We start from the raw sequence: 20,478 nt of genomic DNA on the forward strand, positions 1-20,478 counted from the left end.
ACAATAAAATATTTTGAACCTGAACCTGTGCACCCAGTGATGAGCAAACCGAGCTTCGAATGCTACACATGGCTTTGGTTCTGAAGTACAAGTCTGAACTGAAGCTAAGTTCGGTTTTAAAGTGGTTTTCCAATTTAAAAATCAATTTCCAAAGTTATTCAACTAAGTCAGGCGCGACTTCACTAATAACTTCGGCTCATCGGAGCCCATACATTTGAAAGCTTTTAGAGACTAATCTCCATACAGTAGTATTTTAAAGTTTTGAATTAAGCGACTTCGGATGTAGCATCCGAAGCTCGCTTCACTCATAGATACCCTTAACCTACTCGAGATTACCAGTGATGTTGTCATTAAAAGGGTATTCCCACCTTAGACATTAAGAATCCCACCTGTGGGATCACAGCATACTCCAGATTGGTGGTACCCCAACCAATGTTTCCAGGTGGGAAATAAATGTAGACATGGCCACGTGGACTCCATTAGAATGTAAAGGAGAGAGCTCTGCACACGCCAATTCATTCCTTGGTGGGATGCAGTGACTGCCTTATGAGGCCGGGTGTGGGCCCCACGTCTGTCTAATGTTTATAGCATCTTACGGCTATGCCATAAATGTTTAAAGGCTATTGACACTTTTGGGGAATTTTTGCAATTATTCTGTATTAAAAATTTTCAGCAGTTTTTGTCTATTTGCAGACTGTCACAATCTGTTTATGGCGTTATGTCAGATGACTGCTGGTGTAAAGCAGTTATCATAGATCTCCTGACCTCATAAACACTCATTATAGCTAAATTGTTATCAAACCCAACCTGTATCACAAAAACTGCTGAAAATTTTTAATAGATCAATAGCAAAAATTATTTTATCCCAACATGAGTAAAATGCAATAAACATTGCCTATGAAAGTGTTCCTAGCCTTTAGGCCTCATGCACGCGGCCCGCTTAACGGATGTGGACCCATTCACTTGAATGAGTTCGCAATCCGGGAGATGCGGTGCGGCTCGGAAGCTCTGCGTATTTTTTTACGGTGCAGATAGATCACGTTGAATGGGTCTCAATCCGTCCCGGCCGCTGCTTGGATGTTGCCCGTGCATTGGGGACTGCAAATTTAAGGCGAGAATACCCCTTTAACTCCGGGGCATCCTCAGTTAGTACTCACGGTCTATCTGTGCTCTTCTCTGCTGGTCTCCCTGGGCTTCAGAAAGGGGAGAGGGGTCCCCAGAAGGTAGTCTTTGCTTTCTATTTTTGCTTCTACTAAAAGGACTAGATGTCTACTTAGAACAGCACACCGGTGCATCGCCACATAATAAAGGTGTTCTCATCCATTCCAGGTTGTGAAGGCATACGACCGCGTGGAGCAGGAGTGGGTGGCTATTAAAATTATAAAGAACAAGAAGGCTTTCCTAAATCAAGCCCAGATTGAAGTGCGACTTCTCGAGCTGATGAACAAACATGACACGGAGATGAAATACTACATAGGTAAGACGCCTTTATCTTCTCGGATCATCTCGCCCCATAGGCCACTGTGTACAGGACGCAGCTCCTGGGGATTAACAATTCTGCTTTTATTTGACAGCTGCAGGTTAGAAGATCAAAGCAAATATTTGGAAGTGGCTGCGAGCTGAGACGAAGATTTATTGAGCCGTTGCATCTAAATTGAAAAATGGGTTAACTGTGCAATACATAATTTGTTAGGTTTGTACAGCTCCTATACGAACCTATGTATCTCCATGGTAACAGACAACAAACCAGCCCCGTGTGGTCTTCCCGCAGTCCCCTACCTCTTGGTAACCTGCTGAATAAATGTTGGGAAACCAGTGGAAGAAAGTCTGACTGCAGAATAAGGTTATACAGGGTTGACTTGTCTGTTACCATGGAGACACATAGGTCGGCATAGAACTGTAGACCCCCAAAAAATGTTCTTAATGAAGATTTATTGCAGAGTTATTACATTTTCATTTTAGGTGCATTGGAACAATGAAAAATATTTGGTTGCAAAAGAAGCTGTCAAGAATTAGAGAAAAAAGGTTGATTTTCCAGAAATGATGCCAAAACTTCCTTGGTTACTGTCCAGTATTGCAGCGTGGACAGCTGGAAAACACAGACCCTTCTCGTTTGTCCTGGATATCCCCTTTAATGGTGTGTTCTGATTACAACACACAAGCCCCTGTTCTCTGGCTAGGGGGCACCTGTTAGATTGGTGGTGGTCTGACTGCTGGGACCCCCACTAATCTAGAGTGGTGGTCCTGTATCTCTATGTATGATTGGAGCGTCAGTTACCCATCCCTGCTGCTTCTGCTCCATTCATCTCTATGGGACTGACCGAGCCAAGTACAGTGTCCAGCTATCTTTGGCAGTCCCATAGTTTGAGTGCAGTAGTGGTGCACACAATTAACTGGTTCTCTGTTCAAAAGGATGGGGACACTGGACTGTTCTTGTGATCAGTATGTGTCCTAGTGGTCAGACCACCACCGATGTAACAGTTATCAGTGGATTACTTATTGTAGCTGGAATACACCTTTAAGGGGAATCTGTCAGCTCTGGATCCCCCCAAACTAGAGTAAGTGGTGCAGAGTCTGATGTAATTTGATGGTCACTTGCTTTCTGACACTGTGCTCCCACAAACTAACAGTAAAATGCATTCTGGGGGACTCCTCTTTGAGTCCTCTCCATTGGGGCTCATGCACACGACCGTATGTATTTTGCAGTCCGCAAAACACTGATCCGCAGAAAAATACAGATGACCTCCATATTGCATGAGCTTTAGTGTCCTCTCAATGCGTTTTACTGCTGGTTAGTGGGAGCAGTGACAGAAAGCAAGTGAATATGAAGATAAAAATTACATAAACGGCTTTGGCGATTACCTTTAAGTCCGCTGTACAGAACACAATGCCTAGTAGAAATGTGTAGGAGTCTTATACTGCCCTTTACTACAGTTTCTAATTTTTGCTTTCTGCCTTTTATTTTTTCCTTCAGTGCATTTAAAGAGACATTTTATGTTCCGAAACCACCTCTGCCTCGTGTTTGAAATGCTTTCCTACAACCTCTACGACTTATTACGTAATACCAACTTCCGGGGTGTTTCTTTGAACCTGACACGAAAGTTTGCACAGCAGATGTGCACTGCACTACTATTCCTGGCTACTCCCGAACTTAGTATCATTCACTGTGACCTAAAGCCTGAAAATATCCTGCTCTGTAATCCCAAGCGAAGCGCCATTAAGATAGTTGATTTTGGAAGCTCGTGCCAGCTAGGGCAGAGGGTAAGTGCCTAGTTAATATGTCTGATGTCCTAATCTAGCCAAATATCACCCAAAGCTTCCACTGACATTGGATTTCTCTTTTTTTCTGCCCACAGATATACCAATATATTCAGTCTCGTTTTTACCGGTCTCCAGAGGTTTTACTGGGAATGCCTTATGACCTTGCGATTGACATGTGGTCCCTCGGTTGCATTTTAGTTGAAATGCATACTGGAGAGCCCCTCTTCAGCGGAGCCAACGAAGTAAGAGGAATTATATGTTTAATTATCATTACAGATCTGCGGTCTATTACAAAGGCAGCTGTATCCCTTCACAGTTAACTTTGCTAGTGAATCGGCACTCTGCAAGTGTGAGAGGAGCACCCAGCCAAAAACTTGAATTGACTCACTTTAACCCTATGAGTACTGATGTAGCCATAGGCAGTTGTGCCCATGTCATCAGTAACTGGGCAATGGCTGTAATACACAGGACGGACCTCTGATCTCTGCAGTCACTGCATTTAAAGGGAGAGACTGAAGGGGACTGGGAATCCCTGTGTCGCATCACAACATGGATGGGAATACAGCCTAATTTCCAGTGAAGGCCCCAGAGCTCTCTGACCATAGTGAACCATATGTCAGTACAGTATAGTTAAAGCCTAAAAATGTAAAATTAACTTTTGCCATAATGAAATATGTAGCTAAATTGCACCTACATAAAGTACAACTCGTCGTCCCTAGATCAACGCCCGAAGTGAAAAATAAAGATTTACCACCGGAGTGGCCTTGTTCCCAATGGGTCGAAGGGATTTTCCACTTTAAAGTAAAAAAGCTTTTTTCATTGTCTTCTTTCCTCACGATGTTCAAAGGTCTCTGCTTGCTGTTAGTGAATGGAAATATTCAGATGCTGAAAACCCTCCAGGTAACGTGCTGCTCACAGGTCAGAGCTCTCTTGTAATGGAATTTGCAGCTATGTGGTCATGATGGATTTTTCAGCATTTGATTCCTTCCTCCTTTCACTGACTGTGAGCAGAGATCTTGAAAACTGCAAAGCACACACAAACAGTATTGGAACGTTTACGTTTACAAGGATCACGGGACATGGACAATTTACAGATCTAGATGCTTGTCCCTAGGCTGACAGGATAGCTTCAACCAGAGTATTTTTTGGAGATAAAAATAAAAAGAGCCAAAACCAGAAGTGGCTTCAGCAGAATAATAGAAGTACTTCCTTTCTTTCTATTTTCAGGCCTCATGCACATGTCTGTATTTTCGTTCTCCATCAGATCCGCATTTTTTTAAATATATTTTTAAATATATTTTTTGTGGGACGGATGTGGACGCATTCTTTTCAAAGGGGCCACAAAACATGCAGACAGCACACCGTGTGCTGACTGCATTGGTAAGTCCATTCCATGGCCTAGCAAAAAAAAAAAAAGACATGTCCTATTATTGTCAGTTTTGCAGACAAGAATAGTCATTTGTGACATAGTGCAAGACCCACAAAAGGGGAAAATGCGAGATGCATATGGCCGGTATCCGTTTTCCTGATCTGCGGAACAGGTACGGCTGTGTGAATCAGGCCTCAACCAATTTGCATTGACATTGTTCTTCTCCCAACAGGTGGACCAGATGAATAAAATTGTAGAAGTTTTAGGAATACCGCCTGCTCACATCCTCGACCAAGCACCAAAAGCCAGAAAGTTCTTTGAGAAGCTGCCAGATGGCACTTGGAACTTAAAGAAGACCAAAGACGGGAAAAAGGTAATTTGCCTGTCACTAAAGTGGCTGTCTAAATCTGGTGCTTCCAGTGATAAGAGCTCGTAACTGCAGAATTTCCTCAGCTTGTGGTTGGAAGGAGTTAAATCATTCCCATTGCTTTCCCTCCGTAGGAATACAAACCACCAGGAACCCGGAAACTTCATAATATTCTTGGAGTGGAAACTGGAGGACCGGGAGGTCGACGAGCAGGGGAATCAGGTCACACTGTAGCGGACTACTTGAAGTTTAAAGACCTCATTTTAAGGATGCTAGATTATGATCCTAAGACACGGATTCAACCATACTATGCTCTGCAACATAGTTTCTTTAAGAAGACTGCTGACGAAGGTACAAACACAAGTAATAGTGTATCTACAAGTCCAGCGATGGAGCAGTCCCAGTCGTCGGGAACCACCTCAAGCACATCGTCTAGCTCAGGTAACCTAACTTTACAGTGCGTAACACGCAAGGAAGCCTCAGTGATGGGCTGCTCAATATTGGGGGGTTTGTGTCCATGCCTTGAGCTTGAAAGGGTTTTTCTAAGACCTTTATGGGTCCATTCACACATCCGTAGTGTATTGCGGATCCGCAATACACCCGGCCGGCACCCCCATAGAACTGCCTATTCTTGTCCGCAATTGCGGACAAGAATAGAACATGTTCTATTTTTTTTTCCGGGGGCCGTGGTCCGGAAATGCGGAAAGCACACTGTGTGCTGTCCGCAATTCTTCCCGCCCCATAGACAATGAATGGGTCCGGATTAATTCCGCAGCGTTGCGAAACAGATCAGGACCCATTCTACGAACGTGTGAATGGACCCTATAACTGATGACCTTATCCTCAGAATAGTTAATCAGTATCTGATCAGTGGGATCTGACATCCAGGATCCCCCACTATCCGCTATTTGAGAAGGCATCCTCTTCTATTAGGGCTACGGCCTTCTCTTAGCTCACGAAGTACAGCACCATACATTGTATAGTGGCTATGATTGGTATCACAGCCCAATTCACTTCCATTGAGCTGAGCTGCACCAAGGCCACGTGACTGGTGAACATGTCGTCACTTGGCCTAGGAAAAGTGGCGAGCCCCATTGCCCTCACAAACGGCTGATCAGCAGGGGTCCCGGGTGTCTGTCCCCACCTATCAGATACTGATGACCTATCCTGAGTCAAATATCGGTGTCGATATGCTTCCTGTAAAATGCTCAAGCGCATCAGGTATCCGCTGTTATTAAGATTAAAGCCTTTGGGTAATAAGGATATGCCACAAAAGTTCATCTGCATCTATGTGTAATTACATTCCAGGGCATTGAATGTAAAGATGCATATTGTGGTCTTCTGCAGAGTAAAAGGTAGTACTAGTACAGACCATATTAAATGAGGTCATCTGTGAGAAGCTCTATAGGAAAGGTCTCGCCCACTGAACTGCGCTCCCATTCCTTATTTAGGGTGATGACCTAGCAAGGTCGATGTAAACGAATGTGCCGAATTGTATGAGAGGTACCACCTACGGCATCTTCAGGGGCATGACATCACGGTACTTCCTATTGTGCATCTAGCAGGTTCCCTTACTTTATCCGGGACTATCCGGGAATTCAATATTGATCATCTAGTCATCAGTATCTGATCTTTGGGGACCGACTCCCGCCACCCCTTCTGATCAGCTGTTACCAGTTTTGAAGAGTGGACGAGAAGTGTGAAAAGTAAAAAAATAAATAAAAGATAGTGCAAATGTGGTGTTCCATAATTTGCAGCTTATTTTATGCATTAAAGGGGTGTAAAACTGATGATAAATCTGCCCCAGTATTTGTTTTTTTTTAAACCATTTTCCAGTCCTGTAAAAGTCATGGACAGAAACAGCCCCGTTCTGTCGTGGAGCCGCAGGGGCATCTCTCGCTCCATTCAGTCTTTTCACTGCAGAACAGGAGACTAATGAGAAGTCAGAAGTGATGTCCCGAGGGATATGACCACTGTCACCGCTTCTGTGGATAAGTGAAATGTCATTTGTGGAAATACCTTTTTGGGCTGCATTCACACGCTTCGGATTATGTTGCAGAAAATTCTGCAGTTCTCTTCATTTGAGTGTGGTGGATTTTTGCAAGCCCCATCCGGGTGAATGGAAAGAATTCTTAGTCGTGGAAGTTTCTTCAACAAAATCAGAAGCGTGTGGAAGCAGCCTTAGGCTCCTTTCACACCTGCGTTCAGGTGTCCGCTCATGAGCTCCGTTTGAAGGGGCTCACAAGCGGCCCTGAACGCAGCCGTCTGGCCCTAATACATTCTCAGTGGAGGCGGATCCACTGAGAATGCATCCGCCTGCCAACGCTCAGCCTCCGCTCCGCTCAGTGAGCGGACACCTGAACGCTGCAAGCAGCGTTCGGGTGTCCGCCTGGCCGTGCGGAGGCGAGCGGATCCGTTCCGACTTATAATGGAAGTCAATGGGAACGGATCCGCTTGAAGATGACACCATATGGCTCAATCTTCAAGCGGATCCGTCCCCCATTGACTTTCAATGTAAAGTCTGAACGGATCCGCTCAGGCTACTTTCACACTTAGAAAATTTTTCTAAGTTATAATGCAGACGGATCCGTTCTGAACGGAGCCACCGTCTGCATTAATATGAGCGGATCCGTTCAGAACGGATCTGATCGAACGCTAGTGTGAAAGTAGCCTAAGGTGAAGGCCACACACGGCACGGAATTTCTGCTTTGAAATCCATATTTCGCCAGATTTCTTGCAGTGGTTCACCAAGTCTTTAGAATTTTTCATCCGTCTACGTGCTGCAGATTTCTTCATGTGGATCGGACTTATAAATCCGCAATCGACTGCCAGACAAACGTGTTGCAGATTTCATCCACTACAGATCTGCGCTGTGTAAACGTGCCCTAAGTTGACATTCTGTGGGTTTAAAAGTCGGTTCCAGAATTTATTATGCAATACTCTGGCCGCTTTGGGCTCCATCCACTGTATAGTTACTGCTACCGACAGCTGGCCGAAACAGCTTATTGGCATGGGGTGCTGGGTGTTGGACCCCAACTGATCTGATATTGATGACCAAGCCTGAAGATTGGTTATGGAAAACCCTTTTAAAGGGGACATGCCATCACAAAAGTGCAATGCAATCTGCAGGCAGCGTGTTATAGAGCAGGAGTTGCTGAGCAGATTGATATATAGTTTTTACGGGGAAATATTTAGTATAACTTGTATTTTATTAATTTAAATCTCTGCTCATTCTGAGCTAAGAAGTTACGCGGGCGGTCCTAATAAGTGACTGACAGCTATCTGTATGCTCACGTCAGTCACCGAGTAGGACCCCCCCACTGGACTCCAGCAGTACAGCACAATAGACACGGTCGGGCTGCCACCCCCAGCATCACACAGACCATGTTTTCCGGATCATGTTTTACCATGTGAAAATGGCCTACTTCCTCCTAGATACTTATGAACATATTGACACTTGGGCATTAGCATTCCCTTGCAGAAGGGCTGTGTCCTTACTAACTACCGTAGATTGTTTTAATGAGTGCAGCGGCACACCTCTATCTAATAAAGCCCAGGTTTCAATTTATTCATACATTTCCAGGAGGAGTAACGGAGGAACCGCCCAATAAAGAGCTTCATGGGAAAAACAATTACTAAAACGCTAAAATAGCCGTGTGAGCAGAGATGACCAGTCCTCTCTAGTTACGCCGCACCCCAGATGTAACCTCTGTGTTCTCTGCAGGATTTCTGCAAGGCGGTTTGTTTCTGAAAACGAGCAGAAAATCTGTCGGAGACTGATAGACAGCGAGGGCAGGTTTATCTGTTTAGTTTTGACACCAGCTTTTATACTGGAGTGGTCAGTGTCTAAGCTCCTAAACGTGATGCCTGATTGTTGAAGCCTTCATTTTTATTTATATTTTAACTGACTTAGTGCTAAACGCTCTTGTGGCAGGACGAGGCATACTTGTTTCTGCTTTACTGATCAGAAAATCCTCTCCAGGCCCTGTTCACACTAGCATCAGGCACAGCTGGAATTGGCGGATGTCAGCTTATCCCACCAAACCCCGCTGACTCATAACAGGGATTATCAGGTTTCAGTATTTTTGGCTGCGAGAATAGTGCTGCAGACTGTCCACTTCTTGCTGTCGTGTAGTGGAAACCTGTAAGACTCTGTTCACACCACATTTAGAGGGGTTTGGTCAGCATATAAGCTTGACGTACAGCGACATTCATCATCCATAGACCCCCAACAAATATATAGATATTAGGCTGTATATTTTATTACTTACTAGCAGAAGGACCCGGCTTCGCACAGGTCTTTCGCACAGAAACATCTATTTCATTTAATGTTTCTGTGTGTCGTTAAAAAGATAACGACAGTATCCCCCATAACAGTGACCTCTACAGTGTCCGCCCCTTTAACAGTGACCTCCACAGCAGTTGCCCCTTCAATAGTGGCCCCTGCCCCCTTAACGGTGACCTTCACATAGGGTTGGGGCGATATCAAAAATATTCCCACAATAACGATATATATCGCGATAAATGCCCATTTAGAAAGAAAAAAAGCACCCAAAACATGTACTCGTGTTTCCTTGTTGCCCCCCATACATTATAATGTCTCCTTGATGCCCCCATGCAGTAATAGCTCTAAGTTGCCCACCAAGAACGGGGTCACCGTTCCCCCCCCCCCCCCCCCCCCCAAATCTGATGGAGCGGCCGTGCCCCCTGCTGCTCCATTCATTCTCTATGGGAGTGCTGGAGATGGCAGCGATCAGCCATCTTGACCACTCCCACAGAAAATGGAACATCCTAGCGGAAAACCCTGATAAGTGGGTTGTTCAGAGTGTGCCCATCATAAATGCACATTGTCAGGAAGGGCACCTTTGCATCATAAAGATGCCTTTCCGTCAAATAAAACATTGGGGGTCATTTACTAAAGACTGGAACTTCCCATATGGGTCTTAGTCCCTACACTCTACAGCCATATTACCGCAACCCCCAGAGCGCAGCGACTGTTCTCAGCCCCAGCTTCTCTGTGCAGCAGCCCCCAGAGTGCAGCGACTGTTCACAGCCCCGGCCTCTCTGTGCAGCAGCGACTGTTCTCAGCCCCGGCCTCTCTGTGCAGCAGCGACTGTTCTCAGCCCTGGCCTGTCTGTGCAGCAGCCCCCAGAGTGCAGTGATTGTTCTCAGCCCTGGCCTCTCTGTACAGCAGCCCCCAGAGTGCAGTGATTGTTCTCAGCCCTGGCCTCTCTGTGCAGCAGCCACCAGAGTGCAGTGATTGTTCTCAGCCCTGGCCTCTCTGTGCAGCAGCCACCAGAGTGCAGTGATTGTTCTCAGCCCTGGCCTGTCTGTGCAGCAGCCCCCAGAGTGCAGTGATTGTTCTCAGCCCCAGCCTCTCTGTACAGCAGCCCCCAGAGTGCAGTGATTGTTCTCAGCCCTGGCCTCTCTGTGCAGCAGCCACCAGAGTGCAGTGATTGTTCTCAGCCCTGGCCTCTCTGTGCAGCAGCCCCCAGAGTGCAGTGATTGTTCTCAGCCCCGGCCTCTCTGTGCAGCAGCCCCCAGAGTGCAGTGATTGTTCTCAGCCCTGGCCTCTCTGTGCAGCAGCCCCCAGAGTGCAGTGATTGTTCTCAGCCCTGGCCTGTCTGTGCAGCAGCCCCCAGAATGCAGTGACTGTTCTCAGCCCTGGCCTGTCTGTGCAGCAGCCCCCCAGAGTGCAGTGACTGTTCTCAGCCCCGGCCTCTCTGTGCAGCAGCCCCCAGAACGCAGCGACTGTTATCCAGCGCCGGTTATCCACTAGATGCCATTTCTTTGTGACCTTAAGGACTTATACCCCCGTGACTAGGGTTGTCACAATACCAAAATTTTCATTCAATTTCGTTCCTATAAAAAAGGAATGCAATACTCGATACCACGCAAAATAAAAATTTTATGCAAAAAAAAGTGCATTAAGCAATTTATGGAACGAGCTGCCCATAATAGAACAGTCTTATGCTATTATTATTTTATTTTTTCCTGTTACGGCATTCGTCACATAAGAGAGATTTTTCAATACTTTAATAGTTTGGACTTTGTGCACAGGGCAGCAGAGAGATTACCATGGCAGCCATGGATGGCTTCAGTAGCGTCCTGGCTGCCATGGTAACCGATCTGAGCCCTGAGATTTCACTGCTGGAGCTCCGATCAGAAGCTACCACTGCACCACCAATGAAGATGGGAGGGGACCCTGTGGCCATTGCCACCAATGATTATAATACTGGGGGGCTTGGGTGTACTGCGCCACCAATGATTATAATTTATAATACTGGGGTATGGGGGGGGGGGGGGGGCGCACACTGCGCACCAATGAATGTAATTAACCTCATAATGCAAATGTAGACTGCGGGTGCCAGCCATATCACACAGCTGGCACTCAATGACAGGGATCCCACCGAACTGTGCCAATTAACACCTCAGGTGCCGCATTTGAGGGGTAAATTGCCTCAGTTCGCGGGATCGCCTCTTCCTGTCATTGAGACCGGGTGCCGGGTATGTGATACGGCCGGCACCTGCAGTCTGTATTTGTATTGAAGGTAATTCTCATTGGTGGCGCAGCGGCCACAGCCCCTCCCCTCCTCCTCACTATTACTTTCTTATTGGTGGCGCAGCGGCCACAGCCCCTCCCCTCCTCCTCACTATTACTTTCTTATTGGTGGCGCAGCGGCAGCCGGATTACAGTGGGGAGGGACTCTCTCCTTTTCCACTGTGCCGGCTGTAATGTGCGCCGGACGTTTTAGGGGCATTCAGCACTGTGACGTGCGACAGCCCCTATGACGTCACTAAAATACCGCTGTATTTAAGCAATGGTGATATCGCCATATTGCCGTTTCTTAATACAGTGGTATATCGTTAATACCGGTTTATTGCCCAACCCTACCTCCACAGCAGCTGCCCCTTCAATTGTGGCCCCTGCCAACTTAACAGTGTCCTCCTCAGCGCCCTGCTCCTTTAAGGCTAGGGCTACATGATGACATGTGTTGCGCGACATTTTGTCGTGCCAATGTCGCGCAACAATTTTTATAATGATAGGCTATGGTGTCGCACTGCGAAATGTGACCTACTGTGACACGACAGTCGCAAAAAATCCATCCAAGATGGATGCATGTAGCAGCGTAGTTGTGCCCTATGTGTCGTGCAGCCCTAGCCTAAAGACCTACAGCAGTGAAGAAAAATGGCTGGGTTGTTATGGAAACCTGGAGTAAAACTGTGTGTATGTGGAGACTAGGGGCCTGCGAGCTTCTATTGGCTGATAAGGGACCTGTGACCGTGTGTATGGCAGTTGGGATATGAATAGAAAGACCTGCAGGCTTGTATTGGCTAATGCAGGAAATTTTGGGGGAATATCTCAGGAACGGTACGTCCTAGAGAGCTGTAACCCCCCCACAAGATTTCTTTCCAGGTAGCAAGGGATGTGTATACCAAGGTTCGTTGAAATCGATGGTTGCTTTTTTGAGTGGATAGGGGATAACTGTCTCTAACCGGAATACCCCTTTAAGGAAGTACAACAGGCCACACTTACCTATACAATGTCAGAAGGGGGAAAAAAAGTGGCATACTGACACACAAAAGTGCTCTTAGCATCCGTCATGTTTTTAGCGGTCTCTGGACTTAATTGGCGTATGCGCATGGAGTTATCCCGACCATGTTGTGCACACAGGCCTCTGTCTATGGCCATTTCACACATTTGGGATCCAAGAAGCAAACTTCTAAAAGCAGCTACAGATATAAATAGAGAAAAAAAAAATAAAGGCTTCAAAAGGATTTGGAAAATTCTTTTTTTTTTTTTCTTAATTGATATATTATACGTTATTGATGTTCTAAATTCCTTCTTCAGAAAAGGTTTGTTTTTTGTAGACTATGCACCCAGGTAAGCCTTTGTTCACATTGATTGTGAATGTCTGCTGTCAAGTCGGTGGGATTTTTGTTACATCTATACATTTGTTTGTGTCTTTTTCCAAGACTAAATATTGTACTTTCCCCTGTGCTTAATCCGGAATATTTATTTTGTTTAAAAGGTGGCTCTTCTGGGACAAGTAACAGTGGAAGAGCGAGGTCTGATCCGACTCATCAGCACAGACATAGTGGAGGGCATTTTACTGCTGCTGTACAAGCTATGGATTGTGAGACACACAGTCCTCAGGTAAGTGCTCACTGTATGGCTGTAGAATATGCCATAAACGCCCAAGAGGTTGAGGGTACCCAGTTATGAGGCAATCGAGGGTCCCTTGCCATAAAGCTTATCATAGTGCATCCCCTGCCAGGAACCCTAGTGATCAGATGTAATCTGTTATAAGCGTTTAGTTTCCCTGCAGTGCCACCACAGGGGAAATTAAGCATTACATGTATACCTGTACACATCATTGGGACATGTCCTCCAGAGCGAGAGATGCTCTAACTGATCTACACCATGCTCAAGAGATTAGGAGCCTGACTAGAGGAACCCCTCCTCTATTAACTCGAATAGGGTGTGTTCATTGGAAAGCCCCTTTAAGACCGGGAGTAGCCACATACTTTGCTTGGCTTACTCCATGATGGAGAAGCGATGGCAGGAAAAATACAAATTGGGATGATTGTGTTTCTGTTGTCCACCCTTGCCTATGGACAAAGTAGTGTCGGCATGAACGAGGACCTCAGAGTCGGTGTGCCCGGACACTAGATGGGGGTATGTCCTTTCTTTATCCACTGCCTCATCGGCCCTGATAACTGCATTGTATCTATGCTTGCTCTATCTTAAAGGGGTTGTCTTGTGAAAGCAGCACCATCCCTTGGCATACTGATGTGTTATGCGGTGTACCGATACTTGAGTCCCCTTTTCTGAGTCACATTGGAGAGCTGCTCTGCACAAACCTCTACTGTTCTGGACAGCTCAAGCTGTCTTTGAATTACTTGGGCGGCCATTGATCTGAAAAGAGCTGCCATGTAATACTACTGGCCGTGGCATCCCCTGGCTAAATCATCTGTTTGCTGGGAGCAGTATCTGATGCCATAAGCTTGGGCTGCATTCTGAAAGGGGATGAAGAAGATTAAAAGGTGCTGTGCCACAAAACAGAGAACCTGGATCTGAATTATTTTGTAATTGTATAGCCGTCAGAATTTTGTATAGGCACCTGCAGCAGAAAGGACATGTCTGCTGTGCTGGCAGCCTGATGAGAATCTAGCGGAGCAATGATTGGTGAGCTCTCTGGATCCATGTGAGGTCCAGGGCTGGTTCTAGTTGTGTTAGAAAGAGGTTGTCATGTACTATCGTATGTCTGAGTTTTATTTTTTACATCAATCATGGTAGAACCCCTTTAAGTACAAAACAAAAGTCCCAATTTCTCATGCAGGCGGCATGCTGAAACGCACACGTTTGACTATGTACAATTACGGTCTCACCGGTTTCCCCTCTCATTTCAGGTTCGACAACAGTTTCCTCCACCAGTGGGTTGGACTGTCACTGAAGCCCCTGCTCAAGTTACCATTGAAACCCACCCAGTCCAAGAAACCACATTTCATGTCCCCCCTTCACAGCAAAATGTACCACATCATCATGGAAATAGTGCTCATCATCCCCACCACCACCATCATCATCCCTCACCACCACCATCATCATGGACAGCAATCATTGGGTAGTCCGGACGAAGTCCAGGATCTACAACTCTCCTTCAAATAGCTCCTCCACCCAAGATTCTATGGACGTCGGGCACAGCCACCACTCCATGACATCTTTGTCTTCCTCAACTACTTCTTCCTCAACATCTTCCTCGTCTACTGGCAACCAAGGCAATCAGGCCTACCAAAATCGCCCCATGGCTGCTAATACCTTGGACTTTGGACAGAATGGAACTATGGATGTTAATTTAACAGTCTATTCAAATCCTCGCCAAGAGACTGGCATAGCTGGCCATCCGACGTACCAATATTCTGCGAATACAGGCCCTGCCCACTTTGTAACTGAGGGACATCTGACAATGAGGCAAGGAATCGATAGAGAAGAGTCTCCCATGACAGGAGTTTGTGTTCAGCAAAGTCCTGTGGCTAGCTCGTGACTAAATTCAATTTAGGTTTGTTTCTTGTGTGTGTGTTTTTATTTTTATTCTTTTTACGTTCCTTTTTAAGACGTGGTGTTTTTTTTTGTTTTTTTTTTCTCTTGTTTTTGCCTTTTTGTTTGTTTTTTTCCAAAAAAAAAACAAAAGAAAAAAAAACTAAGTGCAAAAGCTGCTTTAATCAGAAGGAGATAAACACACTTAACCGCTACAACAGGGAAAAGCTGACTATTTTTTTAAACTTGAAACGATTGCAAAGGGACAATGACGTTGAAACGATTTTTATTTTTTTAGAGCTGTGTCCAAATCCACCTTATTGGAAAGCTCCGAGGTTACAACCTCTCCTTTTGCTCCCCCCTCCCAAAACCCTACACCCTCTCCATTTAACTCTGTATTGCAATTATTTTATTAAAAAAATATTATTATATATGTATTTGTACATACATATATATATTTGTATATTTTAACCATAGTAAGTTATGCTGAACATAGTCAGTTGCCAACATGAGTTAAAAAAAAATAAAAAAATCAAGGGACGTTCTAAAAAAATAAATGCACCCCTCCTCCACCCTTCTTTCGGTCCATTTTTGGGGCTTTACAAGTCCAACCATACATGGTCACAGACAGAGGCAGTGCTGTAAGGGAGGACCTTCTGCAAAATCCATAGGTTTCCATGTCGAGGGGACGGTTAAGCGGTTGTCGCGCCGAGCAGTCAACGTGTGAAGTGGCGGTTATCAGCTCGAATCTGGGAAACGGAAAGCAGCCGTTTAATGGGAATGTGTGGGTCTAGCGAGTAGATGACCAGTCAACTAAAGTGTCTAGTTTTTTAAGGTGCACTGAAAAGCAATTGATGGGGTCGGTCGTGTGGTCAGTCCTGGGGAGGTCCAAGTGGATCACCTTTGGCCTTATGGAATTGGACTCTCAAGTTGTAAGAGCCTACCGTTTCAGATGCAATTACTTTCGGACATGTTTTTGCAGACAGTCCTTAACGCTGAAAAAACACAGAATGGGGTAATTCAAGAGGCCTTTCTTTAAAAAAAATAAATAAAAAGACTTTTACGACCCACTAATTGAAGAGGGCGTTTTTAAAAAATTATTTATTTTTTTCCTCCAAGGTCACTTTGCGTGTGTCATAAAGCTGACTTCCTAAATGGTTGAAGGTCGCAGATACTAGTGGTTTGATGGAAATAGTTACACGTGTCTTTTCCGGCTTTTATTTTCCTCCCTTTCCCCCCCTAAGTTGAATTTTTCTTATAACTTTTTTGCTTTTTTTTTTTGTTTTGTTGCTTTTTCTTTTTCTTAGCACGTGCTATCTCAACCATTACTTCTGCACAAAGATGTCTTCTGTTCATCTTGAACGTTTAAAAAAAAGAAAATGACAAAAAAAAAGAAAAATTGCAGAATTATGTGACTGCTTATTTTTTATTTTAATTATTATTTTTTGGCTCACAATTATGCTGTGAATTTTACAAGGAAAAAATATTTTAATTTTATTTTTATTTTTTTTGATAATTTATTGTACCAAAGCTGTTTTTATAGCACATAGATGTCTGTAACCAATAATGTAGCAGTATCACACTTTGACACAAGGCGTACATTAGATCGTTTTTTTTTTTTTTTTTTCTTTTTAACTCTGGCTGTATTATAGCTTCTACAAAACTGGAACTGTTGTCAGAACTATTTGCGAAATTTGTATATTATTTTTTTATTTTTTTTTGCAGTCATTTCTTACCGAAAATTGAATGAACCATGTCTTAGTGTCTCATGCAACGTTCTCAATATTCAGGCTGTCAGAGGTATAAAGCGATATTCATGAGTATTAAAAGTTTTCTATCATTTTTAAAGGTTTTAAGGGATTTGTCTGGCTTCCATTTTTTTTTTTTTCATAATAATTAAAGAATTGTTCCATCTAGACCCGGGTATAAACTTACCGCCGTTGCGTTTAGTCCCCGAGATTGAGGTTCATGTCAATTTTTTTTTTTTTTATAAGATGGCTTTACATCTCTGTGTGAGCCCCTAGGAAAGGATTGGGGCATCCAATGTCTTTTCTCACATTGGGGAATATATTATAGGCTCTAAGAAAGATTTGGGTTATCTGCTATCTCTTTGGCTGCTCCCAATGCCGTGGTAGTAATATTCTCCTCCGTGATTATATATAGAATTTTCGAATTCTAGATTTTTTTTTTCATGGAATAAGCAGATTGTTAACTGCATGAGGCATCAGTAGTCCTTTAAAGGGATAGGTGACGAGTGTCTGATCAGTGGGGCCCGCTACTTCATTCAGATGGAGGATCTTGGGCCCTTGTTCTCACAAGCACCAGTGGCCCAATCGGTCGAGCCCTCGCTGCTCAGACACTTAGGGGTGTCATTTATTAAGACCGACGTTTTAGACGCTAGTCTTAATGTCCCCTATAGCTGGCAGTGGTTTCGCTAGAGTTATGTAGAGTCGCTCGACGGGCCTGCCGGCCAGGCCACGCCCACTTAGACTTGGTGTGAAAGTCGCATATAGCTGTATTTCTGGTTAGTAAATGACCCCCGCAATCCCTATCCTGTCCTCTCCGGACATATTAATTTTAGTAAATTTCTTGTATTCCCTATAATATACCCATTCTGGAGCTTCTTTTGACTGTGTGTTGTGCCATTATTCCTTTTAGAAATTTATGAAATAATTGACAACTGAACCCTGCTATTCCCCTTGTTAAGGCCTCGTGCACACATCCGTATGTATTAAACAGATCCGCAAAAAATACAGGATGACGTCCGTGTGCATTCTGTATTTTGTGGAACTGAACCCTAATAGAACAGTACTATCCTTGTCCGTAATGCGTATTTTTTTTTGCGGAACGGAAATACGGACATATACGGAAACGGAATGCACACGGAGTAACTTCCGTTCTTTTTGCGGATGCATTGAAATAAATGGTTCCATATATGGTCCACAAAACCCCCAGAACGGACACTGAAAGAAAATGCTTGTGTGCATGAACCCTAAAGCATCAGCAGGTCCTACCCCAGTAAACCAGGCATACTGCCTTGTAGGGACGATCATGCCAATTAAAACGGTACTTTCCTTTCGTCTGTATGTTGAGCAGTAGTAAAGGAATCTGAGCTTTTTATATGAAGATGAGCAAGTTAGAGCATCGGGGTGCTGGCCAGAGCACTTGGAGCATCGCTATCATAACGCCACCCCCTCCACCTTTGTAACGCCCCTGTGCTCTGCACACTCCTCCTCCCCTTTTGTGTGCAGCAGAGGGGCGTTACAAAAGCGGTGCTCCATGGGCCCTGGCCGGCCCCTTGGTGCTGGAATCTGCTCATTTGCATCCAAGTAAAAACGCAGATATCTCTGAAGCTGTTTAACATACAGACAAAATAAAGGTATAGTTTTAATCGGCAAAATCAACCCTACCAGGCAGTATGGTTTAAAGGGGTTGATAATGCTGACAGATGCTCTTTAAAAGCCCTACACCTTCAGCACTGATTGGACAGTGTCAGTGTGTGAACGCTACAATTGGTAAAACCCAGTTGTCAATTATCCATGAATTTCAAGGGAAGGAACAAAAGGCTGTAAGAAAAGATGCTACAAAATTATGATTTTGTAAGATTACAAGCATTTACTAAAGCAAATGTGTGAAGCACTGACAGGTCCTCTTTAAGGGTATGTTCACAAGTGACATCTTCTTGCTGCAGTATTTTTACCAAAATATTGCTGCGAAAATTTAAATTTGTGAACATGCCTAAGGGGTTTACTTCAGTTACAAGCAATGAGCCCTGCCCGTCCGTTTAAAGTTTGTGGCATTAAGCAAAATAGCCGGAGTGACACCAACTCCTCCAAGGGTCAGTTCACACGTGCTATTTTTGCTCCAATTTTTTTAAATTTTTATAACATTTTACAGTGAGAAAATAAAAGAAATTAAGAAGTTCACAGCAAAACCCGCAACTGTGAAGAAGAGGCAGAGTTATAAGCCAGGATTTTCTTTTTGATTTCCATGTGGGTTTTTTTTCTTCTTTCTTTTTTTTATTTTTTTTTCTTTCGACTAGTTTCCATATTGCTTGTTTTTATTGTACGTTCAGAGGCCATAATTCAGAAACAAAAATCATGGAAAAACCCAAAAGACATGGTGTAAAATTGGCAAAATATGTAGAATTTGTGGGTCTCTGTAGAGTTTGTTATGGGAGGCAGACTTTTCTGTATATTGAAGTCTGTACTCCCATAACATGAGGGCGCAGCGGCCCCTGGCGCTGGTCTGGGCATAACCATTTTAGATCTTTTGGCCCCAGTTATTCAAAAGATTGATCTCTTATAGAGGCCAACACTCGTTTTAGGAGTGTGTAATACAATATAATTACATTATTTGTAGTGTTTGCTGTTTCAGGGGGGATTTTTATTGTATTTTTTTTTTTTAACACTGGCATGACCAAGGATGTTGGATGGTACCTTGTAACCCCTGATCCTATCTGCCTCCCTAGAACTGTCTTGTCCAGTCCAACATGTATGTAAAGGTCAGAGGTATAGATGAGAGAATCTCCCAGTTTCACTGTGGGTCGATTCGTCCAAATCCATTGACCGATTCGGGTTGACCGTTGAAATCAATTCTGTCTGAATCAAGTGTTCATATTTGGTTAAAAATTTGTGTATGACACTGAGTTCTCCTAGGACTTTTTATTTTTATTTTTTTTATTTTTTTTCTGTACCTTTCTTTTAACAATGTTTTAATTTTTTTCTCTTCCTTCGAATTGAATCATTCAAAATTTGCATGAAACTCGAATTTTTAAAGAATTCACGTGAAATTTGTTGAATCTATTCCTTCATCTCCGGTCACAGGGGATCAGGCTTGAATTTTTTTTTTTATAATCTATAATGGTTATGGCCAGCTTTTTTACTTTTTCGTACAGTGTACAAAATCTTAAAGGTAATTATATTATCTTCCAATACGACTTTGAGATCAGCCTTTTCTATATGGTCTGCAAAAGATCTGGAGGTTATCGCTCTGGATCCACGCAGGCGACGGCCGCTGGTGTTCCCTCTTCATAGGAGAACAGACTTTTGGATAAAAGAGAAGTCTGGACCCTATGACGACTCTTCCACTGACCCAACAAAATGTTCGTCAGAAGCCCACACGCTCTCAAATCGTGGTACAGTCCAGTTTTGTCCGCTTTTCTGCACAGTTTGGTTACAGGACGTCTGTGCATTGTAAAGAAACGGCATGGGAAAAATATTAAAATTATTAAAAAAATAAAAGGTACCTATACCTGTGTTCAGATTGTAAGATCTAGTCCGGACTTGCTGTGTATATTGTAACGTTAAATGACTAAAGAAACGCCCTTTGTATTATAGTCATGCAGTCTTATGTATGATAAACCGTTGAATAATTTCTGCTCAGACTCTTGACTTTTTTTTTTCTTTTAATTTATAAAAGAGAATTTTAAATTTTCAGCTT

The 20,478-nt window shown here is 44.0% G+C and overlaps 1 protein-coding gene across 1 annotated transcript in view; it reads left to right on the plus strand.

Moving 5' to 3' along the window:
- LOC122932984 (dual specificity tyrosine-phosphorylation-regulated kinase 1A-like) overlaps window positions 1-15,610 on the plus strand; it is a 65,693-nt gene extending 50,083 nt beyond the window's left edge. Inside the window, 8 exon segments of the mRNA XM_044287690.1 lie at window positions 1,330-1,477; window positions 2,975-3,261; window positions 3,357-3,503; window positions 4,863-5,003; window positions 5,132-5,438; window positions 13,031-13,155; window positions 14,412-14,606; window positions 14,609-15,610. Of these exon segments, the coding sequence (XP_044143625.1) occupies window positions 1,330-1,477; window positions 2,975-3,261; window positions 3,357-3,503; window positions 4,863-5,003; window positions 5,132-5,438; window positions 13,031-13,155; window positions 14,412-14,606; window positions 14,609-15,043 (1,785 nt within the window). The 3' untranslated portion in view covers window positions 15,044-15,610.
- Window positions 15,611-20,478: the final 4,868 nt, after the last annotated feature.

Source organism: Bufo gargarizans, chromosome 3 (assembly GCF_014858855.1).
Source record: "Bufo gargarizans isolate SCDJY-AF-19 chromosome 3, ASM1485885v1, whole genome shotgun sequence".
NCBI classification, from domain to species: domain Eukaryota; kingdom Metazoa; phylum Chordata; class Amphibia; order Anura; family Bufonidae; genus Bufo; species Bufo gargarizans.